A 24,348-nucleotide genomic window follows, 5' to 3' on the forward strand; every position below is an offset into this window, starting at 1 on the left:
ATATAGGAAGGGAACTGGTTGCTGTCCTATAACAGAGATCAGTGGAAAGGGGAGGACTCATGATTTGAAATTGTAGATATTAGAGGTCCCTTAAAGAAAGGAAGACAGGATTTTCATCCAGCAGCAGAAGTTCTGCTGCAGTAGTAGATTTGATGGTCTAACTTCCGAGCCTATTGTTTAATAAAGAAAACGAATGAAAGAGATAGAACAGGATATTGAGACATCATAGTAGATAACATCTGAGAAGGAAGACCAGCTTACACAGTGTTTCTAGTGTTGTGTTTAGGATGGTTTTCTGTTGAGCAGCGAGACCTCATCATCAAGAAGCTGTGGCTGGTGTCAATGAAGGTGGGAGCTTAGGGAGTGTCTGAAGGGTTAAACCTGACTGCTCATCCCATATCTGGGAGTAGTGCTGTGGGGAGAACTCTTGCAGATGCTCCATAAGGACTCACAAAAACACCCTATAAGACAGCCTTCCTGCAGAGCCTGCCACACAGAGGGAGCAAGCAACCAACAGAGTAGGCTAGTGGTACAGTCACATGTGTAATGATTTCCCCTCCCCGTTTCCATCTCCCAGTACAATGGAGGAGGAAGGGTTATTCAGGAAGAAGGTGGAGGGGTGGTAATGAATGAGAGAAAGAGTCATACATGTTCCTTCCCAACTCCAGTCTCTTGGGAGAGCTGTGGGCAGTGCTCATTGGGAAGGGAGAATTTGAGTTTGAAGATGCATACAGAATTAAATTCAGCTTGTCTGGTCTTTAATATCCATAAAATTCACGCCAGAAATGTGGAATTTCCCTGAGATATTTTCAAGAGAGATTCAACACAGCATAGGAGAAGATAATGATGGGATAAGACAAAGCTTCTTGTTTTTATCAGACCAAGTTTATATGGTTTAATACTAATTTTAAGGCTCTAGCAATGTCTTTATAACAAGGTGGCATCTTTGGGATTCTCCACCTTTTCTAACATCAATGAAATCAATAAATGCCAAGTTTCCATGTCACAAAGGACAAAAAAGAAGCAGGTTCAGGGATGTTCGCTGGGGGCTTCAAAATGACCACACATGGGTAATGCTAAGGCAATAGGAAGTAGAAACTGGGAAGTTTCTGAGGGTGGGAGACATGTTGGGATTTTGGGGGCCAGATAGGAAGTCTTCTTGGGAGAGGAATATCTTAGGTCAAGAGCTAGAGGAGAGGGAGTTGGGTGCTGGATGGTGAGAATACTGTGTGCTACTCACCTGTAGTCCATGGGGAAAAAGAATAAAGGAAAACTTTTGGGGAGTCAGTAGAAGAGCCTGATCAATCTGACCCTTGCTAAGTTCCTTTTATTCAACATCTGCCATCTCCTTCACCAATTCCTGGTTACAATTCTTTTCTTGTAACCACGTTTTCTCCCAACATTCTGTCTATCCTGAATGTAAGGAGAGGAGTGGATGTACTGGGACATAAAAGATTTGTGCTAGGTCCCAGGCAGGTGTATCACATTAGTGACTGATGCTTGCTACTCAAGAAATAAACTTTGGCTCTGACAGAGTTCTCATCTCCAGGGGGCATGGAATAGGTTTATTTATTGTGGAACGGATAGCTGCAGGGTGGTTGGAAGATTAAAAAAAAAATGAGAGCATTGAAAGAACCCAAGGACATTTGACAGAATCTGGAGTGGGCACCACAAGATTGTGCTGGCTGGGACTACACCTGGGCAATCTGCTGAGTGAGAGTCTTTCTGGAAATTAGGCCAAAGATGGGGTTATTAATACCAGCACACACTGAGTGCTGGAATCCAGATATTTATCAGTGCAAGTTTTTTATTTAAAGATTAGGATTTATGATTTATTCCTGATTTCCAAATTAAACGGTAAATTCTGTAAGGGAATCCCCACCTCTACTATCTTCCCTAATGTTCCACGGAACTTCTCCACTCAGGAGATACAGAGGTGATGGAGGAGGAAAAACATCACACTGGGGAGAGGCTTCTCTCTTTGCTTCACTGGATCATCCAGCCCTGCTCCTCTGTGGTTTTCAGGGCCCTGGTTGCTGCATGAGTGACAGCACCCAGAACTCAGATGCTGTGCTTAGTGGGATGTGTGAAGCTTGTGATGGCTCAGGCAGGAGCGTTCTCCAGAGCTGAGGCTATGGCAGCCCCCAGAGCTGAGGCTCCATGGGAAGAGACTACAGTGGGCACCGAAGAGCATGTTTGGGTAGCCACTTTGCCTTCAAAGCCATTTGGGAGAGGCTTGAAACTCCTCCTCATTTTACTTCCAAGACACCTTGGGGGGAAGTTTAGCGACTCTAGAAAAAGTAAAAATGGGAATAATGGCATGTAATTGTATCAGTTTTAAAAACTGACTGTTTTCTTATTTACTTCAGAGAATGTGGCTTTGAATCCACAACTTAGGGAAAATTCCTGAGCAGAGGAGAGTGGGAAATGGAAAGTTAACTTGGGTAAAGGGGTCTTCATCCAATGAGGACTGACTATAACTTGGAGCTGTTTTCATATTTTGTTTTGGAGGCAAGAAATGAGTGGTGGGATTGGGAGGGGTGGGAGTGATGAATCTTGTTTAGGGGTCAGCTTCTTCCCTTCTGTAGCCCCAAGCCCTCTGCATCTCCATGGCAGGTGTCAGGAGTTATGAGGAAAGCAGGGATCCAAGAAACTCTAATATCCAAGATACTCATATATCTGCACCTCAATCTTTCTGTAGGTCTTTAGCTCTTTATTTTTCATTTTCTATCATCATTCCTTCTTTAATCAATTTATATTGAGATGATGGGGATATGAGAGGGGGGCAGGGAAGTGCTGGGTAGAGAAGAGTGGAGTCCCTGGTGAGGGCTCCACCCTCAGGCTTATGCCCATAGACCTAAGTGAGGACCGGCACTCCTGGTTTTGCACCCAAATGTTGCATTTTCTAAGCCCACTCTGATCCACTATGCCCCACATCTTGGGCCCATAAAATCTCCAAGACCCTAGTGGGCATGGACACAAGCGGCTGGACATGGAGGGGAGCAGAAGAGCACACTGACCGATACCAGCAGATGCCGGCAGGCCATCAACAGTAGGACCTCATGGAATTCAGTGGGGGCAGTTGGAGGTGAACTGGCCACCGGATGGCCCGACTCCAAGCGAAGCCCGTCTTCCCACTCCATCCCCTTGCTGGCCTCCCCATCCATCTCAGTGAGAGTTACTTCCACCATTCGATAAAACCTTGCAGTCATTCTCCAAGCCCATGTGTGATCTGATTTTTTCAGTATACTAGAGCCTACAGAATATGGGATACAGAAAGCCTTCTGTCGTTGTGATAAGTCAGAGGGTCTGATTGAGCTGATTAACACAAGCTGCCTGCAGACGGCAAAGCTGAAAGAGCACACTGTAACACATGCCGACTGGAGCTTTGGGAGCTGTAAACACTCAACCCTAGATGCTGCCATGGGGTCAGAGTCCAAAAATGCTCCCACGACCTGCCCATTTGCATGCTACCCCTAAGGGTTTGAGCAGCAGGGCACCAAAGAAGCGAGTCACACCCCTGTTGCATGCCCTGCAAATGAGATAAGGGAACTCCTCCCATTTCAATGGCACACTCTGTGCTGGGCAAGGCATATTCAAGAATATAGATGATGAGGTAGTGGGGCTGAGAGATAAGTAGGAAACTAAGTCTGAGCCAAGTGAGGGTGGTGAGATACACGTGTGTGGGAGTCCTCAGGCCTGAGGTCAGAGTTGTTGGACGTTAGTCCCTTGTTGCTCTGCAGTGACTTCTAGTGAATGATGAATCCAGATGGTGTCACCTGCTGTCACTTGGGATGGTTGATGGGATGAGTAAGATGTGGATCCTGCATTTGTTCAAGGGCAGTAAACTCTGGCATAGCAACTAAGAGGAGCTTGTGGACCCAAGAAGCATGAAGGGGATGACCAGGAGGAAGAGATAATGCTGGGGCGAGGAAGGATGTGGCTGATGGAAGCATTGGGGCATCTACAATCTTGAGGGCAAGATGATATGCTCATTCAGAGCATTTGTTTTGGAGACAGAACTTCCTAGTTTAATCTTTTGCTGCTTCTCCTAATAGCTGTATCAAGTTACAGATGTCTGAGGCAGAAAAATCTATATGGAGACAAAATTATCCAGGGATGTCCCAGGTAAAACCAGAGAGAGGGATAAGAAATCTAAAATGGCTGTGATGGTAATGTGTCACAAATTAACATACATTTAAGACATTGTGTCAGGATCTTAGTGACTATAGTATTGATTCTAACAGAGCCAGGAAAGAGAGTGATTCAGAATGGCTGGGATGGCTAAGAGAGATTAATCCAACGATAAATGGTAATTAATGCGTGTGTTATAATGAGGTTGATGGGATAAATGTCAACACCTGACATAAAGTAGACTAAGTTTGTGGAGACAGTTCTAAATTCTATACTATTTTCCATACTATTTATTATATACATACACACACACGCATATATGTGTATACATACACACACACACACACTTCATCCTGAATTATGATATATTAAAAATAAGTAAAAATGAGGCCAGGATCGGTGGCTCACATCTATGATCCCAGTGCTTTGGGAGGCTGAGGTAGGAGGATCGCTTGAGTCTGGGAGTTTGAGGCCAGCCTGGGCAACATAGCAAGACCTCATCTCTATAAAAAAAAAAAAAAAAAAAAGGAAGAATAAGAAAAACATTTAAACTTCAAATATATGCTAAAATCACAAGATTTCAATAAAATATTTTTATTTATTCTGGTTTAAGATGGTTGACTAGAAGCAGCTAGTGTTCACTGCTCTTGTGGAGAGGAAACAAAGTGGTGAGTAAATACTAGCTCTTCAAGTGAATTGTCAAAGAGATCACATTGGGATTTACCAAGGAAGTGACAGGACCCAGAGAGCAGAGAAAAGCAAAGCTGGGCGGCCACTCATCTGAGACTGGCACAGAGGTGGGGGAAGCTCCCTAAAGCAGAGAAAGAGTGAGTGAGAGTTCCCAGGGACTCACATTTCTGCCATGAACCTTTGCAATACTAGGCATGGGAGAGCCCCTCTGACTCCTTGAGCCTCCAGACCAACACAGAGAGCCTGTGCAGAGGCACCACTTAAGTCCACTTGGAGCCCCATAGGCCTTGTATCCCTGAGCAGCCAGTGCCAGCTGCTGTAGCCCAGCAAAAAAGGGGCCTTTTGCACACCCCTGGGATACCGGCTGCTCCTGCATGGCTGAGGAGTGGTCAGGATTCAGACTCTATCCCCTGCTGCTACTTAGCAGATAAGGCCTGCAGGCCTGGGCTCCCCGAGCAGTGGCCTCACCCCCACCTGAACAGTGCAGTTAGTCTTGGTCCTATACTCCTCTGCAGCAAAACTCCCAGAGGTAACAGACAAGGCTTGGCACCTTTGCGTACCCCTAACAGCAAAATCCAGTGGCAGCAATGGAGACTGGTGGCTATGTGGGCACATAACATGCTGAAAATGGGTCCCTAGTCTTCCAGCTTGTAAGGTTTCTGATGAGTAGTCCACTGTTAGCCTGATGGGCTTCCCTTTGTATGTGATTTGACCTTTTTCTCTAGGAACCTTTAAGATTTTTTCTTTAGCATTGACCTTGGACAGTCTGACTATATGCCTGGGTGGTGTTCATTTTGTATATGCATCACTTGGGTGGGAGAGAAGTGTGAGCATGCCACCATGCTCCCATAGCCACCAGTCTCCATTGCCACCACTGAGAGGTCCTGCCCTCCCCAGTGAAAGGCCCACAGCACAGCCACCTGCCCCTGACTGAACATTTCAGCTACAACCCAGAGCCCTTCTAAAAACTGAACCCTCACAGGCCTATAATACATCCTAAGGCTCTCACCACCTACGCATTCTGTCTGCCACTGCCTAAGAGTTTGGCCCATGACCCAGGGACCAGCCCAGCCCTTCCCATCACAGCCAACACCTGAACTCTGGGCTAGCCTGACCCTGGTCCAATCCCTTTAGGACTCATAAACACTGTCCAGGGGGCCATGTAGGAACTGGGGAACTCCCCACCCCATTACAACTGTGCTGACACCCCTCATGGCCTGAAGGTGGGCTAACCTAACCAACCAACACCACCACAACCAGTACCCATTCACACAGCCCCAATGATGTAGCCCCTCCACTTAAGAGAAGCAGCTGTATTGCCACATTAAAGAACAGATGAGCAATAAAGCTATCTGTTTTAGGCTGAGTGACAACATTATGCTCTGAAAACACTCCCATGGAGTATCACAAAACATGCATTTCCCATGGTTGTCAACCACATTGTGGCCAAGAGATAGAGTACAGTATGCTTCTGAACTAGGAGTCATGAGTTCTGGGTCAAAGATATGATAGGGAAACAGATCAACTTTCTGCCTACCTAAGATGAGGAACAAGTGCAGCTTCCTTGTCTCCCCACAGAGACTTCAGTGTGCTTCACTAGGAGCTCCTGTCAGCCACCCTTTTCAGGGCTTGTGCTTGTGCTTGCCATTGGGGTGTTCACGGGCAAGCCAGGGACTCTAGTTCTGCCCAGCGGTGTCCCCTCCCTCCATGGAACAGGAAGCTCAGGTCACTGGGTACTCCACTGTTCATCCTGTCACCTGAAACAACAAAGAGCACTTCACAGTAAACAAAAATTATACCCACTTGCTTGTGCTGCAGCTGGATCTTACTTGCAAGACCTATCTACTGGCTTGTAGGTTGAACTGCACAGCCCAATATAAAACCTACTAACGTAAGTGCATAGGGCTATAAAAGCAAAGCCAAAAGACTTCTCCCAATATACTTTACAGTCATACCCTAAAGGGAAAGAAATAATATATAGGAAAAGAGAAAAAAGTCTATTTGCATGAAAATAATTACAATAATTAGAAGTGTCAGCCTTTCCAGACGAGAACAAACCGGTATAGGATCTGGCAACATGAAAAATCTGAATGTTGACACACCACTCAAGTATCACACTAGTTCTACAGCAATGGTCCCTAACCAAATGGAAAAACAGAAATGACAGATAAAGAATTCAAAACATGGATTTCAAGGAAGTTCAACAATATCTAAGATGATGTTGAAAAACAAAAAGAAAATTCTAAAGCAATGCAGGAAACAGGAAGAGATAAACATCTTAAAATAAATCAGTTGAAGGTACTGAAATGGAAAAACTCATTTAGGAATTTCAAAATACAACTGAAAGCTTTATCAACAGACTCAATCAAACAGAATAAACAATTTAATAGCTTGAAGACTGATCTTTCAAACTAACCCAGTCAGGCTGTGTTAGTTTGAATGAAGAATATGAAGAAAAAGAATTTAAAAATGAACAAAGTTTTTGAGAAATATGGAATTTTGTAATGTGACCAAACCTATGAATTATTGACATTTCTGAGAGAGAAGGAGAAGGAGTAAACAACCTGGAAAACATTTTGAGGGAATAATTCAAGAAAATTTTGTTAATCTTGCTAGAGGAATAGACATGCAGATATAGGAAAACCAGAGAACACCTCGCAGATACTATACAAAATGAACATCACCAAGGCATATAGCCATAGACTGTCCAAGGTCAATGCTAAAGAAAAAAATCTTAAAGTTAGAGAAAAAGGTCAAATCATGTACAAAGGGAAGCCCATCAGGCTAACAGAGGATTACTCATGAGAAATCTTACAAGCCAGAAGAATTTGGGGGCCCAGTTACAGCATTCCTAAAGGAAAGAAATTCCATCCAAGAATTTTACATCCCATTGAACTAAACTTCATAAGCAAAAGAGAAATGAAAACTTTTCCAAACAAGCAACCACTAATTTGTTACCACTAGGCCAGCCTTAAAAAGGATCCTTAAGACTTGATTTATAAACATAGAAATGAAAGAACAACATGTGCTACCACAAAATCACATGTAAATACATAGTCCACAGTCCCTATACAGCAACCATGCAATGGAAACAACAAAGCCATCAACCATCAACTTCACAAGAGGATTAAAACCTCACATATCAATATTAACCTTGAATATAAATGATCTAATGCCCCACATAAATAGCACAAATCTGCAAATTGGCAAAATAAAAAACAAGACCCATTTGTAAGGTGTCTTCAAGAGACTAATTTCATATGTAATGACACCTATAGGCCCAAAGTAAATGGGTTAGAGAAAGATCTATCATGCAAACTGAAAACAAGAAAGAACATGGGTTACTATATATATATATGTGTGTGTGTGTATATATATATACTGTGTGTATATATGTGTGTATAATATATACACACATATATACATACACACACATATCAGATAAAACAGACTTTAAATCAACAAGTAAAGAAGGGTAAAGAAGGGAACTACATAAACTGTAGTTCAACAAGAAGATTTAACTATCCTAAGTATATACACATCCAACACTGGAATACTTAAATTTATAAAACAAGTACTTCTAGACCTATGAGAAGACTTAGACAGTCACACAATAATAGTGGGGGACTTCAATACCCCACTGGTAGCGTTAAACAGATCATGAAGGTGGAAAACTAGCAATTCTGGACTTAAAAATCAACATTTGACCAATTGAACCCAATAGACATCTACAGAACACTCCACCCATCAACAACAGAATACATATTCTTATTTGCACGTAGAACATACTCTAAGATTGACCACATGCTTGGCCATAAAGCAAGTCTCAATATGTTCAAAATCATTAAAATTATGCCAATCATACTTTCTGATCATAGTGGAATAAAATGGAAGTCAATATAAAGAAGATTTCTTAAAAACTACAACATGACTTGTAAATTCAACAACTTGTTCCCAAATGACTTTTGGGTAAACAGTGAAATTAAGGCATAAGTCAAACAATTCTTTGAAATAAATGAAAACAGACACATGACGTATCAAAATGTCTGGAATACAGCAAAGTCAGTGGTAAGAGGAAAGTTTATGGCACTAAATGTCTACATAAAAAAGTTAGAAAGATCTCAAGTTAACAATCTAACATCATCCCTAAAGGAACCAGGAAACAGGAAAAACTAACTACAAAGCTAGGAGAAGAAAATAAATACTTAAAATCAGAGCAAAACTAAATGGAAGAGACCTAAAAATTCCTACAAAGGATCAACAAAACCAAAAGCTTGTTGTTTGAAAGAATAAACAAGATCAATAGACTGCTAGCTAGATTAGCAAAGAGAAAAGAGCACAATTATAAATGACAAAGGTGACATTACAACCCAGCCCATAGAAAAATAAAAGATCGTCAGACACTGTTATGACCACCTCTATGCACACAAACTAGATAAACTAGAGAAAATTGATACATTCTTAGAAACACACAATCCCCCAAGACTGAATCAGGAACAAATCAAAACCCTGAACAGACCAATATTGAGTCCAAAATGGAATCAATAACAAAAAACTTACCAACTAAAATGAGCCCAGGACCAGATGGATTCACAGCAAAATTATACTAAAGGTATAAAGAGGAGCTGGTACCAATTCCACTAAAGCTATTACAAAAAAAAATGAGGATGAGGAGCTCCTCCCAACCTCATTCTGCAAACCCAGTATCATTTTGATACCAAAATCTGGAAAAGAGGCAATGAAAATGAAAACTATTGCAAATATCCCTGATGAAACAGATGCAAAAATCCTTAACAAACAAACTGAATCCAGCAGTACCTCAAAAAGCTAACTCACCATGATCAAGTTTGTAGACTTTATTCCTGGAATGCAGAGTTGGTTCAACGAAAAGCAAATCAATAAATATGATTCACCAACTAAACAGAATTAAAAACAAAAACCATATGATAATCTCAATAGATACAGAAAAACTATTGGTGTAATCCATCATTGTTTCATAATAAAAATCCTCAGCAAACTAGGTATTGAAGGAACCTACCTTAAAATAATGAGAGCCTTCTATGACAAACCCACAGCCAACATCATACTGACGGGCAAAAGCTGGAAGCATCCCCTAAGAACAGGAACCAGACATTAATTCTCACTCTTACCACACCTATTCAACATAGTGCTGGAAGTCCTAGTCAGTGCAGTCAGCCAAGAGAAAGAAATAAAAGGCATCCAAATAGGAAAAGAGGAAGTCAAATTATCTGTTTGCTGAATGTAAAATAAAAGTTAAAATAATATAATAAAAATAATGATTCAAAAAATATTAGTAGGCATTTTAAAAACACTATTATTACATAAAACATGTCTGAGTATCCTGATACAGGAAGGCTGCAGGTGTGGCCATCTTTTTTATTTGCTCACGTACCTTATAGCCAAGAAGGAAACAAAAGCACTTTTAAGACACTTGGGTGAATGAGGTTGTTCCCTGAGAATGAGACTGGGAAAGGATGAGGACTTTTCAACTTTTAAACAAACATTTCATGGTTGGAATAACCACCTATTCCTTGCCTCACTAAGCTCTTACCTTGGGTGTGGAAGCAAGCAGATATTAGATGTCCTTTTTGTATCCACTAAGGCAATAATATCCAGTTCTCAAAAGTTTGCCCATGAAAGGGTGCCTTCACTGGGTTTAACCACCCTTTACCAGCATCTGCCAAGTGCACCAGAGTGGGAATCCAGTTGAATATAGAGCCACCTTTGTCTAAATCTGCTGCCAGGCAAGGAAACCAGAAGATGCCTCCAGTGGGCCCACTGGAACATAAGCTCCCTGAGAGGGGACTTCGTCTTATTTCAAACTGATCCAAGTACCTAGACCAGTGCCACATAACTATGTACTGAATGAATAAATTTTTGAATGAATGAGACTTGGCCTAGAAGTCCACTGATGAGGACTGAAAAGTCTGTCTACTCAGTCTGTGTTACTGAGACCTCACTTGTGGGAGTCAGCTTCCAGTGGCGGGTCACCACTGCTGTAACTTCTGGCTTCCATGAACTGTACTAATGTCTCAAATCCAAACTTTCTTATTTGATTCTGGTGCCATCTTTCTACATCTTGGGGCAATTCACTGACAGCAGGAGTTCTAATGGTACTTTGGAGCACAGATCTGACTCCACAGGCATGACTAAGTCTCTATGCCCAGGTCTAAGGATCCTTTTTTTTTTTTTTTTCATATTTCTTAAAACGTTTTAGAGGAATTCAGGTTACCTTGGTGGTCAGGGGCATGTGAAACTGTCTGGGTTTGCACGGCAGCTTCTGGGAGACCTTCGGCACCCATTCTACATTGATTTCTCTCTGTAAAATGGGAGAAGGTTAGTATTAAACTCAAAGGACTTCAGTGAGGATTAAGTTATTTACTGTATGTCAAGCCACTGGTACATTATGAGTCCTATATAAATTATCGATCCTATGAATATATATCCAATTTGCAACTCCTGAAATGATCTCATTTTTTCCCCTTTCCCTAAGTTCCTGTCAGTATATATCCTTGCAACCACCTCCATTTCTCTCTTTGCACTCATCACCTATTCAGCTTTCAAGGATCCCTTCCTACTCCCTCAAGACCCAGATCTTCCCTATAGAAATAATATGAACATTTTCTCTGCAGCCGTGTGTCCTTCTGCAGCCTCTTTCCAGTCACAATATGTAAACTCCTCACGGTCTCCCTATGAATGGAAATCAGTGTTATTTCTCATTCTTTTTGTCTGGGAGGTACTCAGTCTGGGAGATAAGAAGGGGAAAAGCAATGGAGCAGCCTTGGGAGGGGCAAAATAGAAATGTAGGTAGAGAAGAGAAGCTTTATTTTTCACAGGGTGAGACATAAGTGCTGCTAAGCACTGACCAGAACATGGGTGTGGAGACAACCATGAGGGACACCCAGGGAGACCACTGGAGATCACTGACAATCCTTGTCAAGATGAACTCAGGAGCTCAGACCATGGACAGAAGGTTAGGAGTGGGTACATCAGACTGAGGTTAATCCTGGGCACTTAGGGTCTCTGGTTCCTCTAAAATTGCTCATCTCGATGTATTGCCAAGGTCAGCAGTAATTCTCTAGCAATGGCTGGAGGCCCTGGCAGGCTCACTCACAGCAGTAGAGGCTGTGGTGCCTGTGCCAGTAGAAGAGATGGGGCCTTTGGTATGTCAAGCAGCAGTGCCCCACAAAAGTTGAAGTGGCCCCCGAACTGGGGCTGCAGAGAAAGGCTGGAGGTAGGCATGAGGCTTAGTACTAGGGTGTGCACTTTGAAGGCTTTGGGGGTTATCACTGCTGCTGGTTTTGCTGGAGGGCATCTGATAAGACATCTAGAATCAGATGTTCTTGTAATGCACAAACCTCTGGTCAATATCTCTTCTGTAGTGGGTGTCATAGACCCCATGCTCTGCTACTGAACTGAGCAATGCATGGAAGAAATGAAAAGTTACTTGGAGTTCGTTCACCTTGGAAAATGCATTTTTCTATGGTCTCCTACTGGAAAAGGATGCTGTCTTTTCTCATTGGGCCCCTCAGGTATCTTATCTCCATGTGATCACAGAGGAGAATAAACCTGTTTGGGTAAAGCTTCCTTGATGATGTCTGGTGAGATCAGTTCATCTCTCAGAACATATGTAGGAAGAAGATGAGGGTGTGCTGAACCCCCATGACCTTCACAGTCACAGGACACCTGAAACATCCTGGGAGGGTGCCCATTAGCCCTACACTCTTCCTGCTGCCTCCATCTCATACCCTCTGCTTCCTTCTCCCCTGATGGAAGCCTGGGCTTGTCTTCCTAGGTCTTCCAGCTCAGGTCCTGTCTCCAGCTAGACATCCATCTGATTTCATGGAAGCCAGAGAATGCTGATTTTCAGAAGTCCATGGACTGGGGAGCCCAGGACAGGAGCTCCTAGTGTGTGAGGGGCAGCATGAGTGGGCTGCTGGGGGAGTTGACAGCACTAAGCACCCCAGCCCAGCTTCAGGACTTATCCACCTTCCCAGGAACAGGATGGCATGTTTGACCACAGAGAGCCTGGTCCTCACTTGTGCATCTTCCACCCAGGCCTACATATGTCCTTAACAGAAGCCGTGCCCTGTGCTTTATGGTGAAAGGTAGAGTTCAATATGACACATCACCAGACCTATAGAAATTAACTGTCTAACTGCACAGGCAGTCAAGTAAATAGGGAGCCTGCTTCCATGAGAAAATTGCTATAATGTAAGTCATTATGCACAAAGTCTGCAGGTCTTTGTCCATCTACTTTTTTCTAGCATGTTCCCTTAGGAAAACCAAACACCCAGATGTGGTGTTGGGGTGGTGACTTGCTGTTGGGGTGGTGACTGAGCTAAGGACACTGGACATTCAGTATGGGCTGTGTGTAAAACAGATGGAAGCGTAAAGTCAGGGGAGGTGAGGGTCTCTGAAAGAGCCCCCGGGTAGGAGAGGAGGGGAGCCAAATGAGTACCCTATTGAAGGGCAAATGTAGGGAAGGAAAGTACAACAGTTGCAGTAATAAGTCACAACTGACACATTATAAAAAAGCATGACCTTCCATCAAAATCCAGGGAATGTGTGCTCTTTATTTGAAGACCATGAAAACACTGAGGAAGGAGTCGTTCATCTGCTTGGACTTGGTAAGGAAGTTGTGCAAATGTGCATGATAGTGGATGGGCTTGATGAAGATGGCTTTGCTGTATGTGTTGCTGCTTATGAGGTTAATGGTAGTGTTGGGTGCAGCTCATGCAATGAAGCTGACCTGATGGTGTCTATGTTTTGGGTATGGAGAATTGATGCAAACTGAATGCTATTTCCCTGTTAATTTCATTTTAATTTTAAATGAATTTATCATTCAATTAATCTCTAATATTAAAAAACATTTTACTAGATATTTTTCAAGATAAATCACAGTCAGGACTAAAACCAAACTTTATCCATAGTAAAATTATAATTTTCAAAGAAAATTAAATTATGTTCACTATCCGTGGGTATAATTTTTCTTTTCTTATTCCGCCTAAGAGTTTGCCCCTTTAAGTACATAGTGATGCCTGTAGGAGCATAAATGCACTGGGCTGTAAGGAGGACGGTGGCTCTGAGTGTGGATGGGTAGAGAGTGAGTGCAGATTTTGATATCCTCAGCAGCCTTTTCCTGCCTCCGGCACATAGTCTCTGCCTCTGGCTGGGAGGTGTTTTCAGAATCATCTCCAGAACTACTCCTGAGTGTCCATTTTATTCATATTGTTTAGGGTTTCTTCAGTAGACCCTGGCCTGCAAAAAGGCACTTAAGAAAGATGGACCAAGTATTTTCTCATGGTACCTGGATTGTGAAGCTGAACAAAGCTGGGTGGCCACTTTAGCTTCTTGGGAGTGAAATCTCTAGTCTTTGGGATGCAACAACATGGGGAGTAAGTTCTAAAGTTTCAAAACACCCCAGAACTGTAGTGGGGGCCCTCCTTCTGTCTCATGGAATGCAGTGGATGTCTGCACATGGGCCTCTGCACAGCCCCACCCCTGATGCCTGACTTGGGGAGGCTCCACACTCGTCCTGGTGAGGATGCCCATCAACCTTTCTTCCCCTCTATGAGGAACTCCCACTTTTGACCCCTCTGTTTGTTAACACAGCAGGAGCTCTGTAGGTTCGAAGCTGAGCAGGTGTCCTGGGATGACAGAGGCTTGACTGGAGGACTACTGCCCTGCCACTTACCCAGAGCGTGAGGTCAGCTCTCTGAGGGTAGTCTCTACCAGGAGTATCACCCTTAAATCCCTGGCTTTCTAAGGTCCGGAGAGGTCAGGTGACAAGGGAACCTGGCCTGGCTGGATATATCTGGATAATTTCATGACTTAGTAGTGCCAATGGGAATGATGGGAACAGGTGGTATAGTGGCTCAGGTTTGGCTCTTTGGAGTGCATTTTTTTTTTTTTTTTTTGAGACTCGCTCAAAAAAAGTCTCGCTCTGTCGCCCAGGCTGGAGTGCAGTGGCCGGATCTCAGCTACTGCAAGCTCCACCTCCCGGGTTTGCGTCATTCTCCTGCCTCAGCCTCCCGAGTAGCTGGGACTACAGGTGCCCGCCACCTCGCCCAGCTAGTTTTTTTGTATTTTTTAGTAGAGACGGGGTTTCACCGCGTTAGCCAGGATGGTCTCGATCTCCTGACCTCGTGATCAGCCTGTCTCGGCCTGGAGTGCATTTTAATCAGGCCGTGTAAAACACACGTAAATGACAATCTAAATAACAAAAAGATCTTCTTCATTCCCTGCAGAACAGAGTTTCCTTTCAGTTTAGGACCTTCCCATCCCCAAACCATTAGCATGACCATGGCAAGCAGCTGAGACAATCTGGGTTCTCAACATTATCCTTGTGCCCCTATTAGAGACATAGGTACCACAGAGAGATATGAATCCCTCTGTCCATATTGTGGTGGTTGGGAGTAAAAGGGGAATGGGAAGAGAGCCTTACTAATGGAAAGGATCCAGGAAGCCCCCAAACTGTCCAAATATCTGTTCTTTAAATCTTCTGTAGTTCTATCATCTCTTATATTTCTTTTTGTCCTTCCTCCCCTCATCCCTTCCCTTCTTCCTTCCTGCCCTCTTGCCCTTCACTTTCTATTCCTGCTCCCTCCCTCTCTATTCCTTCCCCATTCCTTTTCCCTTTCCCTACCTTTCTTTCCCTCCTGTCATTCCTTCCTTCTTTACTTTGGAATATGTTGAGCTGAACAGCTATACTCTCTGTTACTAGGCCTTCTATATCTTCTTGGGCAGATGCTAAAAGTTTTCTTATGAGGGAAGTCACAGGACTCTTGAAATTCCTGGAACCCAGGTTTCCTGTAGGCCTGTCATTTTAATTTTTTCATTCATTCCGTCATCCATTTATTCAATCATTCAAATGAGATGTGTTGCACTGATATGGCACACCAGGCATTTTGCTATTCACAGGAGAGTTATAAATGAATAAGATTTGTTCTCTGTTCTTGAGTAGCTCACAATGCAATGGGACAGACAGACAAATAACAAAATAACCATGATCCAGTGCGGCAAGTGCAGGAATACAGGTGTGTGGAATGTCCTTGGGCTCAAGTTCAGAGTGGATGTCAAACCCCTTTTACTTGGAGTGACTCTGTGGGGGAAAATGTGTCTAGATGTTGCCACATGCTATCATTTGAGGATGAGATCACTGGCCTTTGACAATAGTATTTGTGCAAGTAGCAGGAGCAGAAGTATAAATCCTTGATCTGTCTGTGGGCAGCCAGCCCAGATGGTGATACCAAGAGGAGCTAATGGAACCCAGCTAATGGAACCTCACTAGGAGGAAGAGATAATGCTGGTGCTAAGGAGAAGGGAGCTGAGGGGGACCCTGGGGTATCTAAGACAAAGTGGAGTGGGCAGGATAATGGGCTTGTTCAGAGCATTCATTTTGGACTCAGACATTCCTGAGTTTGAATCCTGCTTCGCCAGGTATCAGCTGGTATGGTGGTGGGGAGCTATAAAGTGATGGACCAAAGATGTGAAGGGCAAAATCAGAGAAAGAGACAGGAAGTCTATAGAGGTTGTGAGGACATGGTTTACAAATTAAAGCACATCTGAGGGCCATTGTATCAGTATCTTAGTGACTGTGGTATTTACTCTAAGAGCTCCAGAGTAGTTTCTGGGAGGGAGTGATCCACCTTAGCTGGGGTGGCTAAAGGAAATTAGCTGAGTTGTGAATAATACTTCATGGATGTGGTGATGATGAGGCCAACAATGGGGAAACTTGTGAACACTGAATGGGCAGTGAGTGAACAGGATTTTGCAAATTGCAATTACACAAGCTATGTAGTATGTTTTCCATTGCATTTTACTATAACATTAGAGATGCATTGCCTCTGAAACACCACATTTAAAAATGGGACAAATCTTTTAAATCAAAACACTAATTAAAATGATCACAAAATGTTACTGTCTTTTGTAAACGTTGATGAAAATTTTGTATCTGGTTATCCTGTTACAGGAAGACTTATAAGTGATGAAATCTCCATTAGATGATGAAATAGGTAATATTCATGGGATGAAAAGAGAACCTGTGAGAAGAGGTTTATTCACTGGGCTATGGAGAGAGGGAGGGAGATGGGTAAGGGCATGAGGAGAGAGGCCTGCTTGTGCAATAACTTTGTCCCCTTGGTAGTCATGATTTATCCCCTCTTCTTTCTTGGCTGTTGTCTTTTGATGTGGAAACTAGAAAACAATTGATGCCCTTTCCTTTTGTCACCACCAAAGCCACCGTCTCAGAGCCTCAATATTTTGCCTAGGCTGAGTGTCTTCTTTGGGTTTATTAAATAAATAGCAGTGTCCACTCACCTCCAGAGGCTGAGAGACCAACTGAGGAGAAGGCCACTGTGTTTCACTCTGCGATGCATGCAAAATCGGAAACTGTCTCCTTTGGACCAGTTTTGAATGTGAGTTCCCAAAAGAAGGAACTTTGTCTCTCTGATTCCCTATTGTGTCCCTAGTGCCTACAATCAAGCACATAATCAAGGCTCAGTAAAAATGTGTCAAGTGAATAAATGGGTCCAGGGCTCAGGACTTGGTATTGCCCAGATGCAGTTTGGGGCATCTGTTTTTCTCCACTGCTGGAAACTCCCTTACTGGGCTCCATTTTTGAGAGGCCCTTTTATACTTCTTTATAGATTCCCAGGATCTCATTGGTTTGCCAGCTAGTTACTTTGTTGACTCTGCTCAGTTTTCTTTCCACTCAGATTTGATCCAACCATAGCCAGAACCCCGTCATTCTTCAGTGTAGTGGAATGAGGTGCTCTGGGCCTCCAAGCTTGTTCCGTAGCCCCTGACTGGTGGCAGGATCTAATTGTCCAGTTATGTCCAGCCTGTGTCATGCTGTTTCCAGGTCTGCACAGAGATGCTGGGTCCGCATGTGGGTATCGCTCACATTCCAAGTGTGGAGCTTTGCAGGCTGTTTCAGGCATGGCACACTCTTCCCTGGGTACTGGGCCTTCCACCCCCTTCACTGTCCCTGGGTGAGAGCTCTCCAGTGATTTCAAACTGAACTTAAACCAATGGCCCAAAGATGTGCCTTCTGCTTTAATTTCAACAATTTTTTTTTTTAAATAACCGTTGGTGCATATCTGAATATGTGATATTAAACTTCTCTCAGGGTCTTTTTTGTTTCTTATTTTTGGAGATGGAGTCTCACTTTGTCACCCAGGCTGGAGTATAGTGGCATAATCAGCTCACTGCAACCTCTGACTCCTGGTTCAAGCAATTCTTCTGCCTTAGCCTCCTGAGTAGCTGGGATTACAGGTGTCCGCCACCACGCCCAGCTAATTGTTTGTAATTTTAGTAGAGATGGGGTTTCACCACGTTGTCCAGGCTGGTCTTGAACTCCTGACCTTAAGTGACCCACCTACCTCGAGCTCCCAAAATGCTGGGATTACAGGTGTGAGTCACCATGCCGGGCCTCAGGGTCTTTTTGATCCCTAAATTTTAAGAATTAATTTACAGGATTTGACAAAATCCTTTTTTAGTTTCGTGGACTTATAAGGTTATCCATCTTTATTTTTAATGCCCCCCCCCCCCAACCTGCTCTACTTAGCCCTCACGTCAACTTCTCTCAATATTTGTAATTTGACTGTAGCTCTATGTGATACTTCTTGGGTTTTCTGGTAGTCAAAGTGAGATGTTACTCTTGGTTCACATGAAAAAACATTCCTTCAACCCCAGGAGCATCTCAGTCTCACAATTTAGGCCAAAACATGTGACTCCATTGAAGTTGTAACTTCCATGTGTTGCTGTCAAGGTTGTGTAGTTACAAAATTAATAAATGTTTGCTTCTTTGGTATATCTATTCATAATTCCAGCAACACTGCTTATTTTCTTCCTTTTTCTTTTTCCTAAAATTCTCATTTTGCACATTCCAATCATCTCATTGACTAAACTCCCAGCCACATCTCTGCTCCATTATCTCATTAATTTAAGCATCTCTCTCAGCTTTCATCTCTGTCCCTGGATTTTCAGTCACTGAGTTATACTTCTTCCCCAGGCTTACATCTCTTCCCTCCATCTTTTGATTCTGCTTCTCCTCTGCCTATTTTCTGTTTCTTTGCCTCTTGATTTCCTGTTTCTTAGTTAGCACCCCAGAAACGGCTCATCAAAACAAACTAGTGATCTTCTGTCAAACACTGGAAATTCCTGAATTGTATTAATGTCCTCTCAGATTTTACAGGAAAAGTCAATTTTTGCACTGATACCCTCTTTGAGTTTGAGGTTGAGTTTCAGGGCCTCAAACCAACACAACCTGTATCCTTCTCTCCCTCCCACTACAACATGAAACTCTCCCCTTCCCTTCCATCAGTGGAGCAGGGTCAGATCCACTATGTTTTCCTGGTGCAGAGCTAAGGTTTGCCTCCTGAGCTGAGTTGTACTGACCAAGGAGCTGAGAAGAGAGACAGTGAAATGCCCAGTGAGACACCAGTGGTAGTGAGGACAAGAAACTTTATTTTTTGACGAGGTTGGGCACAAGCACTGCCAATCCTTGGCAGGTACAGGGGGAAGGAGACATATGACATCCTGGATTTAAAACAGGAAGTGCCTTCAGGGGAGAGCTCAGATGCCCCACTGGAAAACCCTCAGCTCAGCCTGTGAAAGTCAGAAGAGAGTATCTGGGAAAGCATGCGTCAGGATGGGGCTGTTCCTGACCCCTTGGGATTCTTGTTTCCTCCAAAGATCGCTTATCTCGGCATCAGGATCTGGATCAGCAGCAGCCCCCAGAACCGTGGCCACAGCCAGAGCCCCCACCTTGCTGACCACTGCCCCTGTCACAGGAGTTGGACCTCTGGCGCCGGCATCGGTGGTGGTGCCTGTGGTGGCTCAGGAAGCAGCCGCTCTCGGAGCTGGGGCCACAGCTCCCGGAGCTTGGAGCACAGCCAGAGGAAGCTGGAGGCAGACACTGTGCTGGGCTCTTTGGGGGGCACTTGGGTGAGGGGCACTTGGGTGGAGGTTGGCACTGCTGCTGGTTCTGCTGGCAGGACATCTTGTCAGGAGTTGAGTTGTCCTGGACGAAACAAAGCCACTTGTTAGTTTAAAATCTACAGTCCAATGTCTCTAAGACCAGCTGCCTCCTGAGGCAAGAGCTGCAGGAGTGTGAGGGAAGCTGATGTGGAGTTGGTGGGACATGCCAGATACTTCCCACATTGCTCTCCACCCTGGACAGATTGCTGTCAGTCTAAGTGGGCATGTGTGTTTCTGTTTCTCCAAAGAACCCCTAGGGGATGCACCCTTTTGGGAAAAAGAATTCTATAGAATGGATGTTACAGGAAATGTGCCTGCCTGAGTAGAAAGAGGATGGGAGGGAATCGTGAGCTCTGTGGCCTTGCAGGTCATGGAATTGCTGTCAGCTCCTGCAGGGTCTCCCTCCTGCCCCCTTCCCCCCATTGCTGCTCTCTCACAGCCCTGTATCTGGGTCTTTGTTTCAAACCTCTCTGTTTCCTGTTCTAACATCCCATATCAAGCCCTGTCCCCTGCTGAACACTTACCAGGTGCAGAGAAGGCAGGAGAAGGCTGTTCCTGAGGAGACTGCGGATGTGGAGCCCAGGGCAGGAGTGCTTTTATCCTGTGCAGGGTGTGTGATGTACAGGCTGGGCATGCTGCTGCTTTCACAACCAGGGAGGTGACAGCCAGGCACACCCTTGGGACTATCCATTCATCACCTTCCTGTGCACTCACCAAGATGCCTGACAAGAGGGAACCAGGAAGGTCTGACACCTGTATACCTTCTTCTCATTAAGGCCTGCTGGAGGTTGCAATCCTACCTTCCTTGAAGCAATTGTTTTTTATCACCACCCATTAGTAGTCACTCCTCATTCCACATGGCATTTTGCATTAGCTTCTTTCACTTAACATATTGTTTAAGATTTATCCATGTTGTAGTATGTATCAGAACTCCATTATTCTTCATGGTTGAGTAATATTTCACTTTATGAACTTAGCACGTTTTATTTAACCATTCATCAAGTGATGGACATTTGAGTTAGCTCCAATTTTTGGTTACTGTGAATAATGCAGCTATGAACTTAATCTTTATTATTTCCTTCCTCCTGCTTTATGTTTAGTTTCTTCTTTTTTTCAGTGTTCTAAGGCAGAAGGTTAGGTAATTGATTTGAGATTTTTCTTCTTCCTTAATGTAGGCATTTGCAGCCATATATTTCTCTCTAAGCATTTCCTTTGCTATATCCCATAATTTTTGGTAAGTTGTATTTTTATTTTCATTCATCTCAAAGTATTTTCTAATTTTCCTTGTGATTTCTTTCTGAACTCATTGGTTGCTTAAGACATTTCTGAATTTTCTAGTTTTCCTTCTGTTATTGATTTCTAGTTTCATTCTACTGTGGTTAGGGATGATACTTTGTATGATTTCAGTGTTTTAAAATTTAATGACACTACTTTTATGACCCAACAAATGGTCTACCCTGCAGAATGTTCCATGTGCAATTGAGAAAACTGTGTATTCTGCTATTGTGGTTGGAGTGTTCAACAAGATGTCTGTTAGATCTAATTGGTTTATAGTGTTGTTAAAGTCTTCAGTTTCTTTGTTGATTTTCTTCCTGGTTGTTCTTCCATTAATGAAAGTGGAGTATGAAAGCTTCAACTATTATTGTTAAATTGTTTATGAGTTTTCTGTTTCTCCCTTCAATTTTGTTAGTTTTTGCTACATGTAATTTGGGACTCCATTGTTAGGTGCATATGTATGTATAATAATTATTTCTTTAATAGATATAGATCCTTTTATCATTATAAAATGTCCTTTTTGCCTCTGCTATTTATTTCGTCTTAAAGTCTATTTTGTCCAGTATTAGTATAGCCACTCCAGATCTCTTGATTACCATTGCATGGTGTATGTTTTTCTACCTTTTATTTGAATCTATTTTGTCTTTGAGTCTAAAATCTGTGTCTTATAGACAGCATATAGTTAGTTCATGCTATTTTATCCACTTTGCCAGTCTTAGCCTTTTGATTGGGGTATTTAATCTATTCACAATTAGTATAATTACTATTAAGGTAGAATTTTTTATCTACCATTTACTGTTTATTTTCTATATATTTTATAACTTTCTTTGCCCCTCTTTTTCTTCAGTATGGCTTTGTTTTTTGTTGAACAGGCATTTTGTAGTGTACCCTTTTAATTTCAATGTTATATATTTTAGTATATTTTTTGAGTTATTTTCTTAGTGGTTTCATTGGGAGTTCTTATTAACATCTTAACTTACAGTGATTATAACTCAGATCAATACCAACTTAATTTTGATAGCATGCAAAACTTTGTTGTTGTGTAGGTTTGTTCCCTCCCCCTTCTGTATTCTGTAATTGTCATAAAAATCATATATTTACATTAGAAGGCCATCAATGCAGCTCTATAAGTATTTCTTTATGCAGTTGTCTTTCAAATCAAATTGGAGAAAAAAGACTTAAAAGCACAAAATACATTTATACTATCTTTTATATTTACCAGGTAGTTAACTTTACCAATGCTCTTCATTTCTTCATAAAAATTTCAAATACTGTCTAGTGTTATTTCATTTCAGACTGAATTAATCCTTTTAGTATTTTTTGTACAGCAGGATTTCTGGAAAAAAATTTTCTCAATTTTTGTTTATCTGGGAATGTCTTAATTTTTAGAGAATAGTGTTGCTGGATATAGAACTCTTGGTTTACTTTTTTTTTCTTTAGTACTTTGAATGTTATCTGACTGGCTTCTGTCCTCCATGGTTTCTGATGAGAAACCAGCTGTTAATGTTATTAACTTTTTTTTTTTGTATTTGATGGGTCTTTTTTGCTGTTTTAAAAATTCTCTCTTTGTCTTTTGACATATGTACTACAATGTGTTTAGGTATGGAGCTCTTTGACTATACCCTGCTAGGAGTTTGTTGATCTTCTTAGATGTGTAGATTAATATTTTTCATTAAATTTGATAAGTAATTAACTGTTATTACTTTGAATATTCTTTCTGTCTTTTTATTTCTCTCATCTCCTTCTGGGATTCTTATTATAAATATGTTGGTGTGCTTGATGGTTATCCACAGGCCTCTGAGGCTCTGTTAATTTTTATTCAATCTTATTTCCTTCTGTTCCTTAGGTTGGATAATCACAATTGACCTATCTTCTAGATCAATGATTTGTTCTTCTAGTTCAAACCTGCTGTTGAGTCCTTCTAGTCAATTTTAAATTTCAGTTATTGTATTTTTCAAGCCTCAAATTTCTATTTGGTTGTTTTAAGAAATTCTTTTTAATTCTTTATTGTTATTATCTATTTGGCAAGACAATATTCTTATATTTTCTTTTAATTCTTAAGACTTAGTTTATTTTAGTACTTTAAGCACATTTAAAATAGTTGATTTTTTATCTTTGTCTAGTAAGCCCAATGTTTTAACTTCATTAGGGACTGTCTCTCTTGACTACCTCCCTGGACCTTGCCCCTTGTGTAGGCCACATTTTCTTGTTTATTTGTAGCTCCCTCTCTTTTTGTTTTTTTGGTTAATAATTGGACATTTAAAATAATATAAAATCCTGGAAATCAAATTTCCCACCCCTCTCTGGGGTTTGTTGCTGTTTGTTTTCACTGTTCATTTGCTTTGTGACGTTCCTGAACCAATTTTGTAAAATCTGTATTCTTTATTGTGTGTGGTCATTGAACTCTCTACTCAGTTAGCTTAGTAGAGATTTCCTTAAATGCCTTAAGTTAATGTCTTTCAACCTTTGCGGAGATCCTCTCTGTGTATGTTGGGGCAAGTTTTTAAGACTTAAGAAGACAGTTTACAAATCTGTCTTAGGTTTCATTTCCTGCTTGTGTGGAACTTCGAGGTCAGTCAAAGTTTGAGATATTTGGGTCTTACCAGGTCTTTTCTGCACATGCACACAGCCCTGTAAGTCCACATAGTCTCCTAGATTTCCAGAAATATGTCATAGATTTTTTAAACTCTCTATGAGAATCTCATTCCTCAGATTTTCCATCTAAGTTTTTGGTCAACTTCTGGTTTGCCCAACTATTATCACCATCACAGGTACCTGTGATGCTAAACATTTTTTACTGATTGTTTTTGGCAAACACCCTGGGGTAAAAGCTGTTTGCAGTGAGAGAGCTCTGAGTCAACCGGAATGAAAACAAACTCTGCCAGTTGGGATTTCTAGGGGAAATGGGAATGGGATCTTCATTATGTGCTTTATAGTCAGATAATGACGTTTCTCTAGGGATGGGGTTGTCAGATATGTTCTGTTACCTCCATGTGCTACTAGGATCTTAGATTTCAAGACTAAGATGGCACTGGGAACAGGGAGATGACAATAGGGCAAGTAAAAATGTCACAAAGCTCACTGCTCTTGCCCATATTCAACTGCTTTTCTTAAGTGAACACTCTAATATTCTTGCAAGCCTTTGGTAAATCTCCAGAGTTTTGCAAACGTTGATTTTCACAATTTTTCATTTTCAAGGTGCTTTTAATGGAAGAGCAGATTTTTGGAGATCCTTGCTCAACC

At 42.2% G+C, this 24,348-nt stretch overlaps 2 protein-coding genes across 12 annotated transcripts in view; one reads left to right on the plus strand and one right to left on the minus strand.

Moving 5' to 3' along the window:
• S100A1 (S100 calcium binding protein A1) overlaps window positions 1-24,348 on the plus strand; it is a 1,186,348-nt gene that overhangs the window by 101,591 nt on the left and 1,060,409 nt on the right. The window contains exon 1 of one of the 11 annotated variants that reach the window (XM_050754200.1): window positions 1,046-1,049. The exons of 8 other annotated variants lie outside the window; for them this stretch is intronic. The gene's annotated coding sequence lies outside the window, so the exon portion shown is untranslated. Of the gene's footprint in view, window positions 1-1,045; window positions 1,050-2,781; window positions 2,786-8,446; window positions 8,451-24,348 lie in introns of those variants that run through there. 2 more of the 11 variants (XM_050754177.1, XM_050754006.1) reach the window with 2 other exon arrangements.
• LOC126935181 (late cornified envelope protein 3D) lies at window positions 19,298-20,397 on the minus strand. The gene is made up of 2 exons (XM_050756381.1): window positions 20,355-20,397; window positions 19,298-19,873 (listed from the first exon to the last, which is right to left on the minus strand). The coding sequence occupies exon 2, from the start codon at window positions 19,850-19,852 to the stop codon at window positions 19,574-19,576; it is 279 nt and encodes a 92-aa protein (XP_050612338.1). The 5' UTR covers window positions 19,853-19,873; window positions 20,355-20,397; the 3' UTR covers window positions 19,298-19,573.

The sequence above is a fragment of the Macaca thibetana genome, chromosome 1 (genome assembly GCF_024542745.1).
Source record: "Macaca thibetana thibetana isolate TM-01 chromosome 1, ASM2454274v1, whole genome shotgun sequence".
In the NCBI taxonomy this organism is placed as follows: Eukaryota; Metazoa; Chordata; class Mammalia; order Primates; family Cercopithecidae; genus Macaca; species Macaca thibetana.

Excerpts from the sequence above, each read along its gene's own strand:
- LOC126935181 (XM_050756381.1), bottom strand. The coding sequence starts at position 19,852 with ATGTCCTGCCAGCAGAACCAGCAGCAGTGCCAACCTCCACCCAAGTGC.